General features: G+C 37.8%; 1 protein-coding gene across 1 annotated transcript in view; it reads right to left on the bottom strand.

Moving 5' to 3' along the window:
* Positions 1–22,332, bottom strand: part of SHQ1 (SHQ1, H/ACA ribonucleoprotein assembly factor) — a 107,817-nt gene that overhangs the window by 48,906 nt on the left and 36,579 nt on the right. Inside the window, exons 8-9 of the mRNA XM_001082636.5 lie at positions 21,326–21,379; positions 18,926–19,049 (exon numbers count right to left, since the gene is read on the bottom strand). Coding sequence (XP_001082636.2) covers positions 18,926–19,049; positions 21,326–21,379 — 178 coding nt within the window. The remainder of the gene's footprint in view (positions 1–18,925; positions 19,050–21,325; positions 21,380–22,332) is intronic.

Raw genomic sequence — 22,332 nt, forward strand, 5'->3', positions numbered from 1 at the left:
AAATTATTTTATCTTAAAGAATTGAAGAAAACTCAGTTTGAACACTCAAACATCATAGCACTACTTCAGAAATAAGCTGACAAAACTCATATGAACAAAAGCCATCAAGGATTAAAGTCTTGTTCAACCTAACTACTTCCTCCTGGTTTTTAAATGAACCTAATTTTAACCTAACCAAAGTCCACAAAAGGAGCCTTTTACAATTCAACAATTCCCTAGGTGTTCCACACTTCATGATATTCCCTGAAATTTATTAATTATAAGGTGAACTATTAATACCATATCTAGAGTATTACCACTTTCTTTGACCTGTGAAATTCAGTATTTTCAGTTTAACAGTTTCATTCTTATCTTCACAGTTCTGAAACACAGAAATACTGTATACTGAGTTCATGAAGACACTCGATGCGCTTTCATCGACATTTCCCATTTAACTTTTAGATCATAAAAGAATCATGAGCTAGATGATGACATCTCAAGATCCTAAAACTGCTGACACTAAATTTTTTAACATAATTAACACTAGAAAGTAAGTTTCAAAAGAGCAGGGGCTTCTGTTTTACTTAGTGGTTAATCCCCAATACCTAGAACAGAACACTGCAGCAGCAGGTTTTCCATTTAAGTATTCTAAGAATGAATGAATACATGACAGACACAGTAATCACCCAGCTTAAATCCTTAAAATTTCTTTCATTCTACAGTCTCACCCATCAAATCCTCATGATTTTTCCTTGGAAATTCTCCTTGTATCTGCCCTTTGTCTGCCACTGCCTGAGCTCCTATGTTCACTCATATTCTCATCTCACGTCTCAATTTTAAGAATCTTCTTGCCCATCTTTCAGATTCCAGACTCTACCCCTTCTAACACACATTTTTTAATGCACTGTTTTCATGGAATCTCTTCCCTGCATATGTTCTCAATGCTCTTTCTACAGACTTGTTTCCACGCCTTTTTCCCTTCTCATGTGACCTAGCCCGCTATCAAGGTCTAGCTCCAGTCTTCACTCCTTCGGGAAGCTCTGGGCTGACTTTCCTAGTCTTCACGGTCCTTTACTAAATGCTGCAAAGAAGTGGAAAGGAAACTCAAAATGGGGAAAATCCTCCCCAAACCTCTCCTGTTCAATTCCCAGGAGGAAAACTGGAGGCTCCAGGATGGGTAAGATACAGGGCCACTGAGTTGAGGGACCAGGATCTAAATTCCAATCTTAATGGCTCCAGAGGCTACCCACTGTGCCATGCTACCTGTATGTTCTTGCCCCATCCAGTCTATATCACGTTTTTATTACTCAAGGACTTATTAGTGACTTTAACCCCTAAGTAGGTAGTAAGTCCTTGAAAACAGAGTCCATGCCTTTTTAAAAAATATTAACTTGGTGGCTTCCTCATATGCAGATACAATAATGAATGAATGAAGAATGTCAATGGAAGCTCCACTGCTAGACTGATTGTGAAGAGAAACTAATATTTAGAAGGCCTAAAGCTACAAGATGTCAAGTTGATTTGGTTAAGTCAAGGTCAGTGCTACGGCTTATCAAAGTGGCCCAGCTTAACTATGTCAAATGATTAGTGTGGATCACCCAACAACAAGCCTATTTTAATTACAAACTAGGTAATGTTGAGAGCAGGGTGTGATGAAAGGAGGAGGAAATATAATCAAAATCTGCAGGCATGATGAAACCAAGTTTGCCACATTAGCCATATTACCCAAAGAATCAAGGAACAACTGACCTGTAAGAATGTTTTGAAGTTTTAATTGCCACAGAGAAGACAAATGTCACAGTAAGCATATGCCAACTAATTTCTTTCTTGCTTTCCTTCTCTCTCTCTTTTTAGGGGAAGGAGGGTGCAGAGGGAAGGAGTTAGTTTTATAAGCACTAAAAGTTTTAAATGTCAATCATAAGTCTTTACTGGAAAAACAAACTATTCTCTTGTAACTTGAATAAGCTTCTCTGCTATGTGACACTTCCACAATACTATCTCTCAAGATCCCACACTTTACTAACATAAACAGGTTAACAGAAAATGCAGGATTCAGGCTAGGCGTGGTGGCTCATGCCTGTAATCCCAGCACTTTGGGAGGCCGAGGAAGGCGGATCACAAGGTCAGGAGTTTGAGACCAGCCTGGCCAGCATGGTGAAACCCCATCTCCACTAAAAATATAAAAATGAGCCGGGCATGGTAGTGCGTGCCGATAGTCCCAGCTACTCGGGAGGCTGAGGCAGGAGAATAGCGGGACCCAGGGAGGCAGAGGTTGCAGTGAGCCAAGATCACGCCACTGCGCTCCAGTTTAGGTGACAGAGTGAGGCGCCGAAGAAAAAGAAAAGAAAAAAGAAAAGAAAAGCAAAAAGAAAAAGAGAAAAAGAAAAAGAAAAAAGAAAGAGAAAGAAAAAGAAAATGCAGGATTTGGAGAAAACCATTTGGCTGGAGCAAAGAGTTCATGTAGGGAAAAAAGGGAGAAGCAGATGAGTTTGGTAGAAATCAGACAGAAACAAGGAGGAAGAGAAGAATGCACTTGGACAGACTGAGTGAGAATGTCTCTAAACTTAGGTGTAGGCAGTAGGAATAAAGGACCCTACTCCGGATATCGTAATGTAGAAAGGTACAGAGTTAAGGTCACATATTTAAGGAGGATCCACAGCAGCCATTACCTAATAAAATTATATACAGCTTCATTTAGCAGACATGCCTAAAGTGAGGTTGCCCTCCTGCTAAAGGCCACAGGCAAATTTAAATCTTCCAGCTATCACAAAAATAATAATAATAATAATGAAAAGAAATGTCAAATAACAGGCAGGGCATGGTGGCTCATGCCTTCAATCCCAGCACTTTGGGAAGCCAAGGCGGGCAGATCACCTGAGGTCAGGAGTTCGAGACTAGCCTGGTCAATATGGCAAAACCCCATCTCCACAAAAGTACAAAACAGAGTCGGGCGTGGTGGCATACGTCTGTAATCCTAGTTACTCGGGTGGCTGAGTCAGGAGACTCACTTGAACCCAGGAGGTGGAGGCTGCAGTGAGCAGAGATCGCACCACTGCACTCCAGCCTGAGCAACAGAGCGAGACTCTGTCTCAAAAACAAACAAAAGAAATGTCAAATAACAAAAAATAAGAAATGTCAAAATTTTTTTTAATTTAAAGAGAAGAAATTACATTGTATTTGCATGTTCTGATTCCTATTTTCTAAAAAAAAAAAAAAAAAAAAAAAGACAAATACTCATTTAAAAAATGCTAGGCAGGGCAGAGTGGCTCATGCTTGTAATGCCAACACTCTGGGAGGCCAAGGCTGGCAGACCACCTGAAGTCAGGAGTTCAAGACCAGCCTGGCCAACATGGTGAAACCCTGTCTCTACTAAAAATACAAAAATTAGCCAGCCATGATAGCAGGTACCTGTAGCCCCAGCTACTTGGGAGGCTGAGGTGAGAGAATCACTTGAACCCAGGAAGCGGAGACTGCAGTGAGCCAAGATCACGCCACTGCACTCAATCAAGCCTGGGCGACTTGAGAGTGAGACTCCATCACAAAAAATAAATAAAATAAAAATAAAAAATCCTAGACGTATATACCCAAATGATATTAACAGTATCCGTCTCTACGTTCACTGAGCAAATATGTGAGAGCCTGTCATGCACCTGACATTGTTCAATATGTGGGAGTACAGCTGTTTATTCTTTTCTATACTTTCCTCTATTTTCAAAACTGTCCACAAGAAACATTCATTATTTGTTTAACAAAAATTAAGACATGTTCAACTACACAGCCAACCCCTGAAAAATTGACAAATGAAGGTTACAAATTTGAATCCACATTTTAAATTATATTTTAAACAACTGAGAAGCAATATTTAGATTAATATTTAAAAATCATATTGCACGGCAGTTTTGAAAGGGAAAGTTATATGCTCTCTTCACAAGCTGTGTTTTACCTGTAAGCCTTAAACTACTTTCACAGTATGTGATGTGACAAATATGGTAAAGATAACCAGGCTACTGGCAGTTGACAATCTAGAATAAAAAGTACATGAAAACCATTCTCTCCCCAACAATATGCATTGTTACTCTGAGGTCACACTTGATCTCTTCTGTTCTGACTATGTCACCATAGACGACTATAGCATCACAGTCAGGAGACTCACCAAGCATGTGGCTGGGCTTTTTTTTTTTTTTTATTCAGTCTCTTTTGTACTGACTGCTCTTTCTATCAGACCCTCAGCCACTTACCTAGCAGCTATGAGCAAAGGAAAAATCTGGCCCTCTTCCAGGTTGTCACATGGCCGGTGGCCAGAAGCCTATGGGGACTCAAAGTACACGGTGCCTGTGGGGCTCTATCCAGTCGTGGGCTCATCACACATGATATGGGCATAAAAAAATGCTAAGGCCTAAGTCCAAGAGAATCATTTCTGCTCAAAGGCACTGCAGGAAAGTGACCATTTTTAGACAGTTCACTGCCAGGTTCAAAGCAGAAAAAAAAACAGTGCCTTGCACAGTAACCACGGTAACTATTTTCACTGCAGAATGGCACTAACAGCGCTCTCCAGGATGTTAAATCCCAAGAGTTAGGGATTCTTTAGGATGGACTTGGTTGAACAAGTCAACCCTATCCGTGGAAGAATGACTCTAAGACCAAGAATTCTTGTTCACTCATGAAAGCAGTTTAACACTAGTATCCTGGTATTATAAATGACAAGTGCCATGAATGTTTTACTTCAGGGAAAGACTAATGACAACACAGAGAAACGTAACGACAAGATAAAGAAAATATAGATGACAGTAATAAGTAGGTAGGTAGTAAATAAGATTTAACATATTCCCTGGCTTTCCTTTAAAGGAAAGGTAAACTAAGAACAATGTGATTTCCTGTCTGGACAGAAGTGGCATCTCAGGTTAATATATCTTAATACAAAGACAAGATTGAGTTGTTCTAAATAGAATCCCCTGGCTTCCTGAAATCCTCCTATTAGGAGAGCAGGGTTGGGAATAATCTTTCACTGACAGACCAGCTCATGGCTGGAGGCACATAAGAAATGGTTTCCATCTCTAGGAGATGATCAGGGAAGTGGATGTTTTTGCTGGCTAAAAGCCAGCATAGGAAAAACAATGTAAGTTGCTAAATCTATACAGTAAGAGCTAAATTTCTTTTCAATTGCTGGTACATTACAGCTATGTGACTGTGGTTTTCCGGGTATCTACTCTGCCCTTTAAAGTTCTGAGTTACCCAAGACAAGAAGCTAATTGCTTCTTGGCCTTTTGGCTAAGATTGAATGTCATATCTGTCCTTATCAAGAGGCCAAAATAAGAAAATGGACCAGGCCTAGTGGCTCACACCTATAATCCCAACACTTTAGGAGGTGCCAAGACAGGAGGATCACTTGAACCTGGGAGTCTGAGACCAGCCTGGGCAACATAGTGGGACCCCATCTCTACAAAAAAATAATAATAATTTAAAAAATAATCAGTAAAGAAAAGAAGAGTGGTTATTCCAAACATCTGAGGGAAAGCACTGCTTGGTCTTTATTTGTAAAATCATCTCAAAATAACAGCCAACATTACTATCATTTAAAATACATAGCTTAGTATAATAGATACCTGGCTAGAAAATGGGTAGAATTCTGGGATTCTGATGAGACCATATTATCAAAACAGATATCTTATGATTTCAACACTAATTTTCATATGTCATTTGACCATAAAAAGGGAGAAGGCAGAAAACCTGTGTCAAATTAATCTAAATTAAGAGAACCAAAGTGGGGTAATTTGCTTTAACACCAGGCCCTATCAGGAAATAGAATAAAGTCAAATTCCTAAAAATTAACACAAACACACACATTAACTTTAGCATTAAGAAGGCTTCTAGGTCTATGCAATTTTTTTATCCTCAAATTTCTCAGATGCCATTTAAGCCTAGATTTCTGAGCTGTATTAAGAAACACATACTTGAAGCAATGAATTACTATTTTGAACACAAACTTATGGTCCTGTCAATTTAAAAAGTATTCTTTGTTATTAAAATTACATATATTATCTGTATACTTGCAAACAAAATTAACAGGAAGCAAACATGTACTTTGTAGATGTCCCCTTTGCCTGGAATGTACAACCCTCAATTCAACCCCAAATTTACCGTCTATCCAAGTCTCAAATCAGACATTACTTTTTCTGGGAACAGGGTTCCAACTCTTCCCCCAGCTGGTTTAGGGTTCCCTCATATACCCGACATACGCCCCTATTACAGTAGTGCTATAGTTTGAATGCACCCTGCAAAAAGCATCTGTTGGAAAGTTAATCCACAGTGCAACAGTGTTGGAAGATGGGGCCCAATGAGAGGTATTTAGGTCATGAAGGCTCTACCCTCATGAATGTTAATGCCAATTATAAAAGAACTTGAGGCTGCCAGTTCAATCTCTTGCCCTCTTTCTCACCATGTGATACCCTCTGCCACATTCTGATGCAGCAAGATGGCCCTCACCAGTCCCGTGATCTTGGATTTCCCAGCCTCTAGAACCATGAGCCAATAATTTCTGTTCTTTATAAATTACCCAGTCTGTGGTATTCTGTTACAGCAGCACAAAACAGACTTAAGGTGAGTAATTAGGAGCTACCCACTTGCTCTGCACCAGATACTTTATATAATTACATGATTTAACCTTACAAGTTAGGTACTTTCTTCCCTGTTTCACAAATGAGAAAACTGAGGCTCAAAGATATGAAGGAGTTGGCCAAGATCACAGCTAGGAAGCAAGAATCAGAGCTGGAAAATAAGTTGTCTGACCCTCAGCCACTATGCAATAAATCCATTGTCAGTATTTATCACCATGTGTGATGAAGTCCTTGACAGGAAAGGACATGACTTTTCATCTTTCTTCCTTGGCCTAGAACAATCAATGTCCAGCAAATTGTATGATCCTGTTCAATAAACGCTGGTTGTTAATCTACAGTCTGGAATACAAAGAATCTAACTTTAAACACACCCAGTCAAATTGCTCAGTTAGCATATACTAGTTATAAGATCTCTGTGGTCTACAGATTTGCTTTAAGTTATTTGCATCGTGACAAACATGGCATATACAATTTGTTTACTCCTTCCCTAATTACATATTTCCCTGACGAGAAAAGAATGTAACTGTACAAACTTTATTACATCACTGTACCATTAAAAGTTCAAATAATGAATTTAACCCAAGGCTACTTTTTGCCTTTTCTGCTCTAACAATCCCTGCAAGATTCGCCAGTTTGGAAGGACAGCCTTGACATTAACTCTGTCCTCTTTCTTAAGTAACTTGTCAAAACAGTGACTGTTTCAGTTTAGAAATACATGACTAGATGCCATCAAAACTACATAATGGTAACATGACTAATTTCAATTTCTTCAGACAACTAAGAATGAGGCATCCAAGTTCAAGGTAGAACATTAAAAATATATAGTCCATCTACGCAGTAAGGAGAGAAGTAGATTAAAAAGCTGAAGATGCATGGGAAAAAAACTCTTTGAAACAGCTGCAACCTAAACTTGAACTTTTAAAAAACCCACAGGCATAGAAAACTTCAAAATTTTGTGGGTAAAATTTGTATTCAATTTTTCCATCTTAAGAATTACAGTATGTATTTCAATGCCCTTTGTACTTTTAATTAAAACAATTACACTCCATTTTTTCCAATAAATACCACTTAATAGAGTTCTAATTCTTTGAAATTTGTTTTATTTCAAAATGAAAAAAAACTAAAACTTCATGAAGTCGGAAAGAAGAAATAGGAGTATACAGGAAAAAGACAACTGGATATCTCAAAGAGCTCATAAAAAGAAAAACCAAACCTAAACCTAATCCTACCACTGATGAATTTATTTTGGTGATCTCAAGTACTGATAAGTATGTCAAGGTAAACAAGGAGAAAAACTAAACCGTTTTGAAATCCTCACTGTGTTTCAGTGAATATGTTTGCTTTCTGCTAAATGGTGTGCACACTGGTAGACTGAGCTATGCTTCTTTATATTTTAATCAATGGATAATAAATATAATTTAGTAAAGCTGATTAGATATGTATCTCTACATGTAAGTTTAATTTATATGAAAAGGATGCATGAAAATTTTGACTATGAAATTAAGATCTTAGAACTGTGTTCCCCAATTCTAAAAAGCCAAGGAAAGATCATTAAAAAGCTACACATAAATAATCTTATGCAGTTCTTAGCTAATTTCTCACAAAGTAAAAATGGTAACAATCCCAACAGTTCCACTGGGGACCAGCTGTGCAGCCCAGAGTTTGCTTGCTTCTGGTATCACTTCTTAGCTGTTTGGTACTTAATCTGAATCTGTTTCCACAGGGATAAATTAGAAGAAAAATTCTTAAGAATTGCCATGGAAATTAAATGAGACAACAAACATGTAAGCACTTTACATATAAAAAAGGAAGGACGACAACAGGTCATATGATCAGCCCTGGCACTCCCGTTACTGGTCCCTGCCCCCGCTACCTGTGAAGCACCTGCCCACATATTCCTTCCTCCTCAGTGCCGTGGCTAGCGCTGTAGTTCAGACCATACTGCCTGTCCCCAGACTACCTTGGGTCTAGGCAAGAATAAGTCTCCTCTCTTCTCCATGCCCACTAACTTCACCCTTCTCAATGACTCTATACTAAGTGTTGCTGCCAGATGAATCTGATTTCATAAGCCTCTCACCGGCTCCAATGCCAAACTCTTCAGTGGTTCCTCCCTGAATAAGACCCAAACTCATCAGCAAGCCATTGCAGGCTCCTTTCAGCCCAGTCCCTGCACACTGTTTCCATCTTTACCCTACCATTCCCCTTCACACCTCTGGCCTCCAGACAGACAGGAATTTGCCGTTTCTTGGACATGGAACTCTTTCATTTTCCTTTTTCTGATTTTTTTGCCTTCTACTTTCTCAGGGAATACCCTTCCTCCACATCTTCTTTTCTAAATCCTACACATTCTTTAGTAACTATCATTATACATCACTCATTAATGCTGTTTGCTCCTTCCCTATTAATCCCTTCTCCTCCCACTACTAACAAGCACTCTATCAGGGTCAGAGTGAAGTATGGTAACTGAAATCCTATCACTCATTTCCTCCACCCTGACCAGGCTCTGGCTGACAAGATTAACAATACAAAGTAGTCAAAAGAGAGGCAGGGCATCCACTTTTTAAAAAGGTTTTTTGGTGTTAACTACATTAGACAATGCGGGACATCTCTTACCTCCTTTGCCTGCCCCAATCTTAGAACCTGTATCAGGCTGAGACTCAGTCTCAAGCCACGACTGAAGGAGCAAAGACCTGGTGCAAGCCTTCACTGCAGCTAGAAACAGGCAGGTCCAAGAGGGTATGAGAAAGACAGGCTGGCACTTAGCTTGCTTTAGAGCAGAGACTGAAAACCGGGGGCCTCCCAGGCTGACGTGGGCTCTCAGACATGCTATGGCTCTTACATTGTGATTTAAAATTATTTTACTTCTTTGTTCATACTTAAGCTTTAAAAGATTTTAAAGCTTTCTACTTTAATTTTACTTTCTACTTCTTTTTAAAACTGGCAATACTACATATTCACACAGCAACAGTAGGCTACAGTTGAGCCATGTATCTCTCGAGTTCACACAGGCCTCATTAGTCTCTATTTCCTTAAACCCTAGCATCCTTATTCATTTACCTGCTTGGCGAAGTAGCCATCTCAGTTTGCCTCTCCTAATGTACAGAAGTCTACTCTAATGTGAGCCAACTAGATCAGCTACATTTCATCCTGTGGGAAGGCGAGAGAAAACAGCTGAAATGATCTACTTCAATGCTGGCCACTATTTGGAATGGCAAGCAGCCAAAGACCTCGGCTCCCTACAAAAGGGCTCCCTCCAACCTCCATGTACATACCCAAGGCAGAGGTGGTAAATTTTCTCTGTAAAGAGATAGAAAGTAAATATTTTGGCTTTGCAGGTCAATATCTGATGCACTTACTCAATTCTGTCATCTTATCAGAAAAGCAGCCATAGACAGTATGTAAGTGAATGAGCCTGTGTTCCAATAAAACTTTATTTATGGACACTAAAATGAGAATTTAAAATAATTTTCCCAAGTCACAAAATATTATTTTTATTTTTTTCAACGATTTAAAAATGTAAAAAGCATTATTAGCTCAAGGGCAATAGAAGATGGATTTGGCCTGTGGATGGCCATTAAGGTAATTTCTTTTTTTTTTTTTGTTAGAGACAAGGTCTTACTCTGTCACCCAGGCTACAGTGCAGTGGTGTGATCATAGCTCCCTGTAACCTCGAACTGCTGGGCTCAAGCAATCCTCCTGCCTCGTGATCCCAAGTAGTTAGGACTACAGGCACACACAACTATGCCCTGCTAATTTAAAAAAAAATTTTTTTTTCTAGAAACAAGGTCTCATTATGTTGCCCAGGCTGGTCTCAAACTCCTGGCCTCAAGAGATCTTCCCCCTTCTACCTCCCAAAGTGCTGAGTTTACAGGCATGAGCCACCATACCTGTCCGTTAAGGTCTTTTTTAAAGGGAGTCTCTCCTTTGTATCTTATAAAGACTTACATTTTGTTCTTGTTTTGAACATTTAAGTTCTGAGGTATATGTGCCATGGTGGTTTACTGCACACATCATCCCATTACCCAGGTATTAAGCTGAGTATCCACTAGCTATTCTTCCTGATCCTCTCCCTCCTCCTGCCCACCCCCTCCCACCCTCCAAAAGGCCCCAATGGGTGTTGCTGCCCGTGTCCATGTGTTCTTATCATAAATACTTACATTTTGTACCCTATCTTTTGACCTATCATTCCTATTACACAATAAACTCCTTAAGAGCTAAGACCAAGTCATAAATATCTTATAACTCTTCACCAATTCTGTTATACTCCCTTGCATGGAGAATAGATTTGATTCATGTCTGTTGAATAAATAAATGTCTGCCACTTGTTATTTTCCAACGCTAACTTCTTACTTTAAACTTTAAGTTGGGATATGGTGGCTCACACCTGTAAACCAGCACTTTGGGAGGCTGAGGCAGGAGGACAGCTTGAGCCCGGGAGTTTGAAGTTGCAGTGAGCCATGATTATGCCATACTGTACTCCAGCCTGGGTGACAGAGTGAGACCTTGTCTCTAAAAAATAAAAGAAATGAAATGAAACTCTAAATTACCTAAATATATATATAATCAGATGTTGCTTAATGATTTGGATATGTTCTGAGAAATGTGTCATTAGGTGATTCTGCCATGTGAACATCACAGAATGTACTTACACAAACCTAGATGGTAGTCTCCACTACACACCTAGGCTATAGTATAGCCTATTGCTCCTAGGCTGCAAAACAGTATAGCATATGACTGTCCTGAATGCTGTAAGCAATTGTAACACGGTGCTAAGTATTTTTGTATCTAAACATATCCAAGCATACAAAAGATACAGTATATTCCAGCTCTTTTCTGATTCAAAGAAAAACAAACAAAAAAAATTAGTAAGAAAATAAAGATACAGTAATCACAGTATTACAATGTTATGGGACCACTATTGTACATGTGGTCCATCACCTACTGAAAGTCGTTATGTGGTACATAATTGTAATTCTTACATGTATTCCAGGTAAAACATAAACAATTATTCAATTCAGTTCATCAAGGCCTTAGTATTAGTATACAATAGGACCTTGATTCATTAGGGTCAAATAGAAGGTTTTCTCTTTGTTCCCCCAAAGTTGTCTTAAATACATACAATTTTCTGCTGCTATTTTCTTACAGAAAGTTACTTCCATAAAAAATCAGATCCATAAAAATAATCTCAAAACTGACTTTAAATTTATTTAAAGAGGCACTAATTATAGAAGTTTTTTTTAAGCCATACATTCAAACCATGTAACTAAGTTCTAGGGATTTCTACACTGCTCAGCTCAGAAACTGCTGAAATTAACAAAAATAAGTAATACAGAAAATATAGTGTAGATTTAAATTGTATGTAATATTTAAGAGGTCAGCCGACTTGAAGCCATCACCCATCAGTAAGCATTTCTATATAACTCCAATTTTCAAAGAATACTAACATTTTAAAATATTTTAAGTGATATTTTTGAAGCCAAATAACCACAAGCTATTCATCATTTGTTGCAATTAAAAGGCAATTTATTATTTGTAAGCCATATGGGAAATGCTTCCCTCTACTGTGTATTTTAAGAGAACCAAGAATGTTTTATACAAATGTAACCCAAAAATTACCATGAAAGCAATCTAAACATTTTTAGTGATTAACATTATTTAGAAGTATTAGGGGGAAAGGGATTCTATGGAGATGACTAGAATTTGATATTCTTTCTTTTAATGTTTACATTTATACACAATACCCTTCTACAAAGGGTTATAAGTATAAACCTGCAAATGCTCTGAGGTTAAATAATACATATGAATGGGAAGAATGTACTAATTTAGGAGGCTGGGAACATAGACTTGTACTCCAAGGAAGAAACAAGAGTAAAAGGAATTCACTTTGCCTCACAGAAGGAGAATCCAGAGTTCTCCCTTTCAAACATTCAGCAGCAGTTCATGATTTCCAGGAGTTAACTCCTGCTGTCCTCTGAAGTTCTCTCCTTTCTTGGATTAGTTGGTATGTAAAATGGTCAACAAAAACAGGTACAAATGCTACTTCAGTAGCTGACTTTAATTCCATGCTGAAGTTTCTGAGAGCACCGTGATTGTTCTATTCTTAGAAACATTAATTGGTATGGGGAATTAAGTCAGAAAAAAAAAGTTCAAGAACAATTTAGAATAGGAGGAAGAAAACACAAGGAATTACCATCTCCCGGGTAAGGAGCAGGGAATTAAACAATAATATTTGAAAAGTAGAGATGTAAATTCCAGTGACCAGTTAACTCAGATAGGAAAGAAACTATCAACTAGTTTTAGAGGCTATAAAGCAAATCTCAGCATCAGATAGCATATCGATTTTCCATCATCTCATTCCAACAAACACATTTTCATAGCAGAAACTATACTATCCCATGAACCTCCTCACACGGTTTACTCACAATGTTTACAACATTCCCTGCATCCTTCAAGTCCCAATTCAAATCTCACAGCCTCTATGAAAATTTCCCTGACCCCTAGCAAAATGTGTCATCTCTCTCTTTTTTCAACTACTTAATCCACCTTTCTTGTAAGGCACTTACCACAGTTGACTATATATTTTATGTTATTGAGGGACATCTTAGCTCCCTGGCTAGTGAACAGGCTCCCCCAAAAAAGCCCACACATTTATTTATTTTTCTATTGCTCTTTATATTTACAGGGTGCTTTGCATGGACTGGCTCCTGAGTAGGTATACATTCAAAATATGTATCGAACAAATCAATGAATAGATGAACTCATCAAGCAATTAACAAGTACTTGAGGGCGCTAGGAAACTAGTAGAAGCTGAGAATTAAAGGTCAAATAAAGCAGAGGCTCCCACAATAGGAAGTTATATGTCTTCAATGACTTAAATGTAGGTCAGTTTCCCTGGCTTATATTTTCACTTTCCATATTTCTCTTTTGAGCTACTTAATACAAATGCAATTTTTCAAAAACCCTGGTAGTTGTGTAATTCTGTGCCCTGTGCCCCCATTAGAACTATTATATCTTCAGAATCCAGCTCAGCAGCCTCACACGGCAAGTTCTCAACAAATACTTGTTGAATAAATCTCAAAATAGTTTCATACGACGTATTTAAAGAGTAAAAATTAAAAGGCCTAACAGTTCTTTAAAATGTCCAGAACTTGGAACTTACAGAAATTAAATATAGATAACTGTCAACACTGGAAAATCGCAGTGATTTCATCTTTTAGTTTTCGAGTTTGCAGTATCTCCTCTACAATTCAATTTTTTTAAAAGTCATTTGCTATACTGACTCTGGAATAAATAAAATGTAAACATTAAAAAGAAATTCACCTCTAAGGTCTCCTCCAAACTCGGAGCTCATCCAATACACTTGCCAAACCTCAACGTTTTAAACATCCATTTTTCTTTTAAAAAACTGATCAGTCATAAGCCCTGGGCTTGGTGCCATAGCTCTTCTTTTCTTTCTCACTGATTGTGTTATTTTATCTACAGAAGAGGTTAGTAAAGCAGTAATCTCTGAAAATGTGTTTATTAAGCCCAATTAATAACTGATATGTAAGGGTTATTAATTATCTGAAGTAATACAAGGTTTTAATTGGTGACAACAACTAGACTCCTGAAGGCTGTTTCTTGGGTTACTACCTGTTCGGTAGCTACTATTCATTAGACTTCACATGTTATTAAAAAGTAGGTTTCTATTAACCTTAAAAACAAAACAGCAAATAGAAAGAACAACTGTATATGTTTTTATTAGTATGGTGGTGAAGAGTAGTATGGTGGTGAAGAGTCCAGACTTAAGAAAAAAAAGACTTTGTCTAAGGGAAAATCACAACATGTACAAAAATAGGGAACACAGTATCATGAATCCCACATACTCATCACCCAGACAGCCATCAACTTGTAGCCAACCTTGTTTCAGCTACACCCCACCCACTTTCCCACAACCCACTCTGGACTATTTTGAAGCAAATTCCAGGCTTCATATAATTTCATTTATAACTAGTTCAATATATATAAGCACACAGACTCTAAGTTACACAGATCTGGAGTCAAATCTAGGGTCTCCCACCTACTAGCTGTAAGACCCTGGGCCATTGACTTCACTTCTTTGGCCTGTCTTCTATTTGCAAAATGGGGATAGTAATGCTTGCTTCACAGGATTGCAACGTGAGCAAAATGAGATATGGCATCTAAAGAACTGAACTTAGCGCTGGCACACAGAAAGTAGCTAACACACGCAGCTATGGTTATTATTAACAAACTAGCCAAACCAGAGCTACTTCTATTTAAATTATGGGGTGTCCAAACAAATGAGCCTCTTCAGTGGCAATAATGGCATCCCTGTGCCATCCACCTGTACGTATTATCAACACATCAGGACAGAACTCTTTCTGACTCTTTTCTAACGAGGCTCACAAAGAAAGTAACTGGTATCAAGTATCCCTATATTTTAAAGAGATACTAACCTCTTTATGCTGAACTTGTAGAGACAGAAACTAAAAATGATTTGTAATTCATTCGCCAAATATTCACCTTCAGGAGCTTAAGAGTAAAGAGGTCCAGAAAAAATCTCCATGGATAAAGGTGGTAGAGTGCTGTGCAGTTTCTTACTACACTCCATGGGTGCGGGAAGGAGGTGCTTTTCTGTTACCTCAAGCCAAGAGAAACGGGGTTTCAATAGGCCCTAAGAGAGTACAACTTGCTTACCCTGGAAATTTTAACTGTAGACATCAACTGTAGAGTACAAAGATTGGTGTCTGGCTTCCATTAAGAAGCAGGACAGAGCAGCATGTGGTGGCCGAGTGGAGGAAAGCAGTAGGTCCTGTCAAAGTGAAAGGGGTCCTCCTCCCTGCTGCTGGTCACCCACCCTCAGGCAGGTCCCAGCTGGGGAAGGGAAGATTTCCTTTTGTAATGAAGTTCAAAGTGGACATTTTAAGTGCCGAAATTAGACTCCTCTTGTGACTAGAAGTGGTAAAAGAACTTTTTAAAAATCTAAAGTGAAAGAAAAAGTTATAGGATATATATTATAGGAGACAAATATACGATATGATATATATAGGATATATATTCCATCCAAGAAGAAGGAAAAAAAAAGAACCCACAGAATGAGTTCAAAGGGAGAACTGGAAGCAAAAATTAAGTTGGTGTTTCTCTTCCACCCCATCCCATCCTACCCTTCTAATGGAAGTAAAGTAAGGAATACCTTCTATACATTAATAAGATGTAGACAATGCACTCACTAAATTACATAAATAATGTATGATCAAGTATTAAACTACGACTTGTGACTTCTAAAATGAGTAACTCTTCTGAGTGGGCCAGGTGCAGTGGCTCACACCTGTAATCCTAGCACTGTGGGAAGTCAAGGCAGGCAGATCACTTGAGGCCAGGAGTTCCAGACCAGCCTGGTCAACATGGCAAAAGCCCGCCTCTACTAAACATACAAATACTAGCCAGGCATGGTGGTGCATGTCCGTAATCCCAGCTACTTGGGAGGCTGAGGCATGAGAATTTCTTGAACCTAGGAGGTGGAGGTTGCAGTGAGTCAAGATCCGCCACTGCCCTCCAGCCTTGGGCAACAGAGCAAGACTATGTCTCAAGGGAAAAAAGAAAAAAAAAAGAATAACTCTTCTGAAGATACATTAGAAAATCTGCTTTTTCTCTTTTATTTTTAATTGACTAACAGCAGCTAAGTGATGCTTCCATGAAAAATTTTATCCATTCTTCCAAAAAGAAAGGAACAAAGAGGCAATAAAAGTTGAAGAGACAGAGACAGAGGAAAAGAAGGAGTCATGTGCCCCAAGATGACTGATCCAAAGAGAGCAAGGTCCTTTGTTAAGCACTAAAACAGTACTTAAGGGGCAAAGCAGGATTTCCTGCCCTTAAGGAGTTTGGATTAAACAAAATAGCAATCTCCAGAGATAAACATACAGTCTTCTGGAGGAGGGGATGGAATGAAAAGAAATGCAAACCTGAAAAGAGCCAAAGGCCTAGTAAAGAATCCTTGTAAAGGCTACTTGTGAAGTCACATGAAGCCAATTCCTGGCTCTTTGAAAACTCAGATCTTAGTCAATCAGTTATAATGACATATTCTGTAGTTTCTGAAGCACTCCTACATTGGTTTTGAAAGCTCATTCCATTTAAGATCAATCCTTCTTTGGAGCCAGGGTTATTCATTACTTTCAACTATGGAACACTATACTGACCTTTATAATAAAAAGTGTGAACACTGTGACTGCATTTTGAATTATAAGTAGGCATGAATTCATTCTTGGAAAACAGTAAATGCCAAACCAGAGCTACCTTTATTTAAATTATGGGGTGTTCAAACACATGAGCCTCTTCAGCGGCAAGAATGGCATCCCTGTGCCATCCACCTGTGCAAAGACAGGTGACAATTCTCATCCAGAGCATGTCATCTCCACAGCTTCTGGCACAAATTCTAGACAACCCAGCCCTCAGTTTTAGCACTAACTGGCCACAACCCAAATTAGTCACAGAACACACTGTACATGGTACGTAGAGGGTTCAGGTTCATTTTTAGCAGTGGCCTCCAGTGTGTTACTTCAAGTTTTAAGTTGCTATCGTAACACAGTTGATAAAACTACTTCTTGTCGTAGTGATAATGAATAAAAGTTGAGTCTCATTTTCAGTCCTGGCTTACTAAAACGGTTTGGGTAATTGATTCCTGTGTAAGTCAAGGCAATCGAATTTATTTTTGGTTATGCAATCACAGAACTGATTACTTTTCCAATAAAAGTCAAAAGAACTAGATTACTTCCCAGAATAAAAAGTAACAAGCAGTAGTTTGTATATGTGAGTGAGAGTGAGAGAGGGAGAGTGAGTGTGTGAGTGCGTGTGTGTGCAAACGGGCATGTGGAGGTTCTGCCAATTCTCCATCTGGAAGCCACGATATAACAGGATAACCGCAAACTGCATTCTCACTGGTTAAGTCCATGAATAATGCCCAGATAATCTAGCAGGCCTTAAAAAAGAAATGAATGGTGACGTGTAACTGAGGCTCACACAGTCATTTATAGTAGATTGATTTTCCAAGGTACTTTTAGCAATTCAAAAAACATCTTGGATGGAAGGCAAGAAGAAATAACACGTGAAAAAACAAAGCAGTTTGTTTCCCACTGCTAAGTTAAAGAAAATAGATTTCTCAATGATAGCTCTTTTATCCTATAATCAACAATCCTTCAAAATAAAATACGGCTAGTCTAAACCAACTGGATGAATAAAAAGGCATCTTTCATCTAACCATGATTCATTTTTACAATTATTGTCTACTTTAAAATAATCTACTTCAAACGTGATTTTCCTCCCCCATCCCCGCCACCAGGGCAAGAAGACCACAGGTTACACAGTAGGCAAAGTACACCTCGAGGTAGGAGAAAACATTTGAGATGTGATTCTCTTCTTTAGGTCAGTGAAGTCACCTGGAGGTAGAGGGAAGAACTTCCTTTCTTTTCTCAAGTCTGAAAACCTTCTTATTCTCAAGTCTGAAAACCAAGTTCCCAGAAACACTTTTATCTAAGGGCAAAGGAATGATGAGTCTCCCCAGGGGGAGAATATAAGAAATGACCATAAAGTACTAAGAGTGAGTTTTAAATAAATGTGCCAGAACTAATACACACAAATGGATGGTGCCCCCTTCAAAGTCATTACCCTGGAAATTATGTACTTATTCTAATGATAATATTATGGGCACTTTGGAATTTGTTTCAGAACTCAGAATTTCCCACATCCTTAAAGCTAGCAAGTGTTTGTCTTTTCGGGTTGAATTTAGCAAGTCAAAAGTGCTCAGAGTAGCTGTACTTTTTGTTGGAAAATCTTTCTTGAGATGCCAAATCTAAGTTACTTGTCCCCTCCTAAATGATCCCTGGACTTCTCCCAGCAGAGTACTTTTCACTCTCTCTTTGGAACTGCTTACTTACTCATCATCTGTCTGACAAAACTGTAAACTTCAACAGAGCAGGGAACTTTTCTACCTTCTTTATTATTAGACCCTCAGCCCCACCATAGAGCCTAGAAGATTACAGGCAGTCAAGAAATACTGAACCATGCAAGCTATTATAATGTAAAATGGTTTGCAATACCGTGTGCGCCTTATTTGTTTACCTTCCTTACTCCTCTCGGAAAAGAGTTTTTATTACGCCTCTGTGCAATTACTTATCTACATATATGTTATACACAGGAATTTTGTACTTTAAAAGTGGTTGGATTCATTTTTCATTACTTACTTATATACAGAAAAAAAACAAAAATAATTGTATCTTCGCAGATTAAAAACTTACAACTTTTTCCCTCCCAAATTTGCAAGCGCAATAATATCTTACCTAGTTGCAATATCTTTATAGTGTCGCTGCAGGCCTTCACCACCAGCTTGAAATGGCGATAGAGTGGGTAACACAGCACCCTTCTTCCAAAAGACACCATGATTTCATGAACATTAGTCCAAGTCTGTGAAGTGACATTTTAATAAGCAGTCATTTCCATCAAATGTCACACAAACAAAAGCACACAATGAAATAGGAAGCTTTTCTCATTTAAAAGCTGTAAGTTCGGATCATTGTGATGCCAAGTAGAAAAGAAACATAAAACCATGAAATAAGATTATTTTCGTATACCTTAAAATAAAACATAGAATCTTAGTTTTTCTAATTTCTCACACTATCAATACATCACAAATGTCACAAGAAAGCTTTTTAAAGTCCTAAGTATTTTAGATTCTTACAAATAAGAATCTAAAACACATGGCATTAACAAAATACAGATGCACATAAAGGATATTTTAAAATAATTTACATTTCATGTTTTTGTCATCTAGGGCTATTCAAGATGGCACACATCAAAAATGTAGAACTCACCGGGCACGGTGGCTCATGCCTGTAAAGCACTTTGGGAGGCCAAAGCGGGCGGATCACTTGAGGTCAGGAGTTCAAAATCTGCCTGGCCAACAGGGCGAAATCCCGTCTCTACCAAAAATACAAAAATTAGCCAGGTGCGGTGACAGGCACCTGTAATCCCAGCTACTCAGGAGGCTGAAGCAGAGAATTGCTCAAACCTGGGAGGCAGAGGCTGCAGTGAGTCAAGATTATGCTACTGCACTCCAGCCTGGACAATACAGCAAGATTCCATCACAAAAAAAAAAAAAAAAAAAAAAAGTAGAGCTCTTTAGTAAAGTATGTTCAACTTCCTCTCCTCTTTTTTTCTTTTTTTTTTTTTTTTTTTTGCACTGGACATGGGTAATACAAGACATTTACTTGAGTAATTTGCTCTTGCTTATCAAACTGATTTCTAGGGAAAAAAAGGTGTTCTATCTTGAATGGTATCAAACTGATAACATTAGCAATTCAAAACTTACTAAAAACACTAGACAACAGAAAATTTCCACAAAATTGTTTTTCGATAAACAAAGTATTAAAAAATGTACACCATATGTGAAACTTAAAACCAAGGGAGAAAGATAATTTACATGTACATTAATCCTTAAAACTATGAGAAATCTGATTAACACTGAGTATTTGACATAAAGAGAATTATGAACTTAAAAACCATAAATAGGTGAATTTTCATGTAGATTTTTAATAACTACACCACAAAATCATCCAGTCACCAACTACTTCCAACATATTAATAAATGCTAACACAGAAACCGATTCCTCTTATATGCTGATCATGGCAACATGAGGAACTCCAATGAAGCCTAGAGGGGAGCACTTTTCATCTTCAGTAGGCATACAAACTCCCCAGAGATCTTGCTACAAATTCTGGTTCTGATTCGGTGGGTGTGAGGTGGGACTGAAATGCTGTCTTTCTAATGAGCTCCCAGCTGAAGCCGCTGGTCAGGTTGTTGGTCCTTGAACCATTTTTGGAGTAGTAAGATTCTACAATGAAGTAAGTGTTTCAGTTCCTGTTTACATCTTACCTATTATTTTAACAGTGACGTCAATGAACCAACCTGGATTTTGCAACTTAAAAAATACTGGTTGTTTTCATTGATGATATAATCTTGATACTTTTTTAAAGTTTCTGCTTTTAGTTACTGTTTTGATGCACAAGTTTGTTAAAAACTTATAAATTTAAAGATATTATCCTTTGGTATTTTTGGTGAGACCTGCACAACCATCTTTCAGAACACAGAAACAATTACTACCATACTAAAAGAGTTATCAAATATAACCAGACTACATTTGAATTGCAGGACTTAAGTGATTTAAGCTATATGATCTAAGTTTCCTCACCTGTAAAACCTGCAACACTTACCTCACAGACTTACTGAGAACAGGTGAAGTTTTTCTTACATATACATATATATATATATATATATAAAACATATAAAAACATTATTTTTCGTGTGTGTGTGTGTGTGTGTTTATTCTTGGCATAGACCCTGATGGTCACTTATCACCTAGGTTTGCTTCCATCTTTGAGTTTCAAGCTCCAATAAATACATGCCAGCTTACAAACACACCTCTCACTCTGCCCCACATTCTTTCCCAACAAACCATGTCTCCATCCTCTCTCCGAAGTGTGTTTCCCTCCCCCAACTTCCAAAATACTCTACCTGGTTTCATTATCAGAATTTTATTAAAAAGATGGAAAACAAACTTGTACAATAGAGCTTCTATTTTTAAAAATTCAAGGAATTGCTTGAATTATCCCAAATGATGTAAAAACAACAAAAATAACTTCCTGAACAACAAACTCTAAACAACTGCAACTGGAAATCATACCTCAAACCAGCATAGTGTTGGACTCAGTTTCCTGATATTCCATGCAGATTCAACCTGTATTTGTTTTGGAGAAAAGAGTACCATCACATTAAAGGTAAAGTCATTTAAACAAACCAAAGAAATCCATTTTTTCAACCAGTGTCTGAGGATCACTGACATATGAGAACTAAGAAGTGTTCACAACTATAGAAAAATAATTATTTTGCTGATGCAGAGACTATCAGTGGGAAGTTTCTGTTTACTTTACTTGGGATTTTTGAAAATAAAACTTTTCTACTGATAAAAGTACCAGAACACAAGAGCAAATAACCAGGGGTTTTGAAACTAAAAGTTAAAGCAAAGTAATCCCTGCTCAATTTCTGTCCTTTTTCAACTAAGTTACATGCCTCCCAAACAATCCATAAATAATCTATCAAAGGAATCAAAGATAATGTTGAAGTATTACCTGTGGCACTTAAGAAGCTGCTAGAAAATTTGATCTTTCAGAGAATGCTGGTGAGAATAAGCACATTCTAGAGGAGGTCTCAAGTTGTAAGACTTGATGATTTTAAATACACAAATACAAGAATAAAAAATGGTAAATTTTTTCAAGTATACCTAAACACTCATCTTTTCAAGATTTAATATGAAGCATTTTTTGTCAAAGAAAACATTTTCTCCATTTACAGTATCTTTAAAAGATGAGTGAAAACCAAAAGTATTTTCAGATATATTAAGTAGCCTTAGCACACTCAATTAATAGTCATCTTGGAGTCAGACACAAACGTCAAGAGTCACCCTAGAAATTTTCAGAATCATGACAACAAAAAAATTGGTACACAGAAAATTCTAACTCTAATACCATCCTAGTGCCATAATGTTGAGTGAAAAAAGCAGGTTAAATAGTATATACGTTAGGACCCAAGGTAAATACACACAATATAGACACATGTGCACACTGAAAGAAGACTGGAAATAGATACATCGCTACGTAACAACGGTTATTTCTGATGACTAAAATTACAGGA

This window comes from Macaca mulatta, chromosome 2, assembly GCF_049350105.2.
Source record: "Macaca mulatta isolate MMU2019108-1 chromosome 2, T2T-MMU8v2.0, whole genome shotgun sequence".
NCBI classification, from domain to species: Eukaryota; Metazoa; Chordata; class Mammalia; order Primates; family Cercopithecidae; genus Macaca; species Macaca mulatta.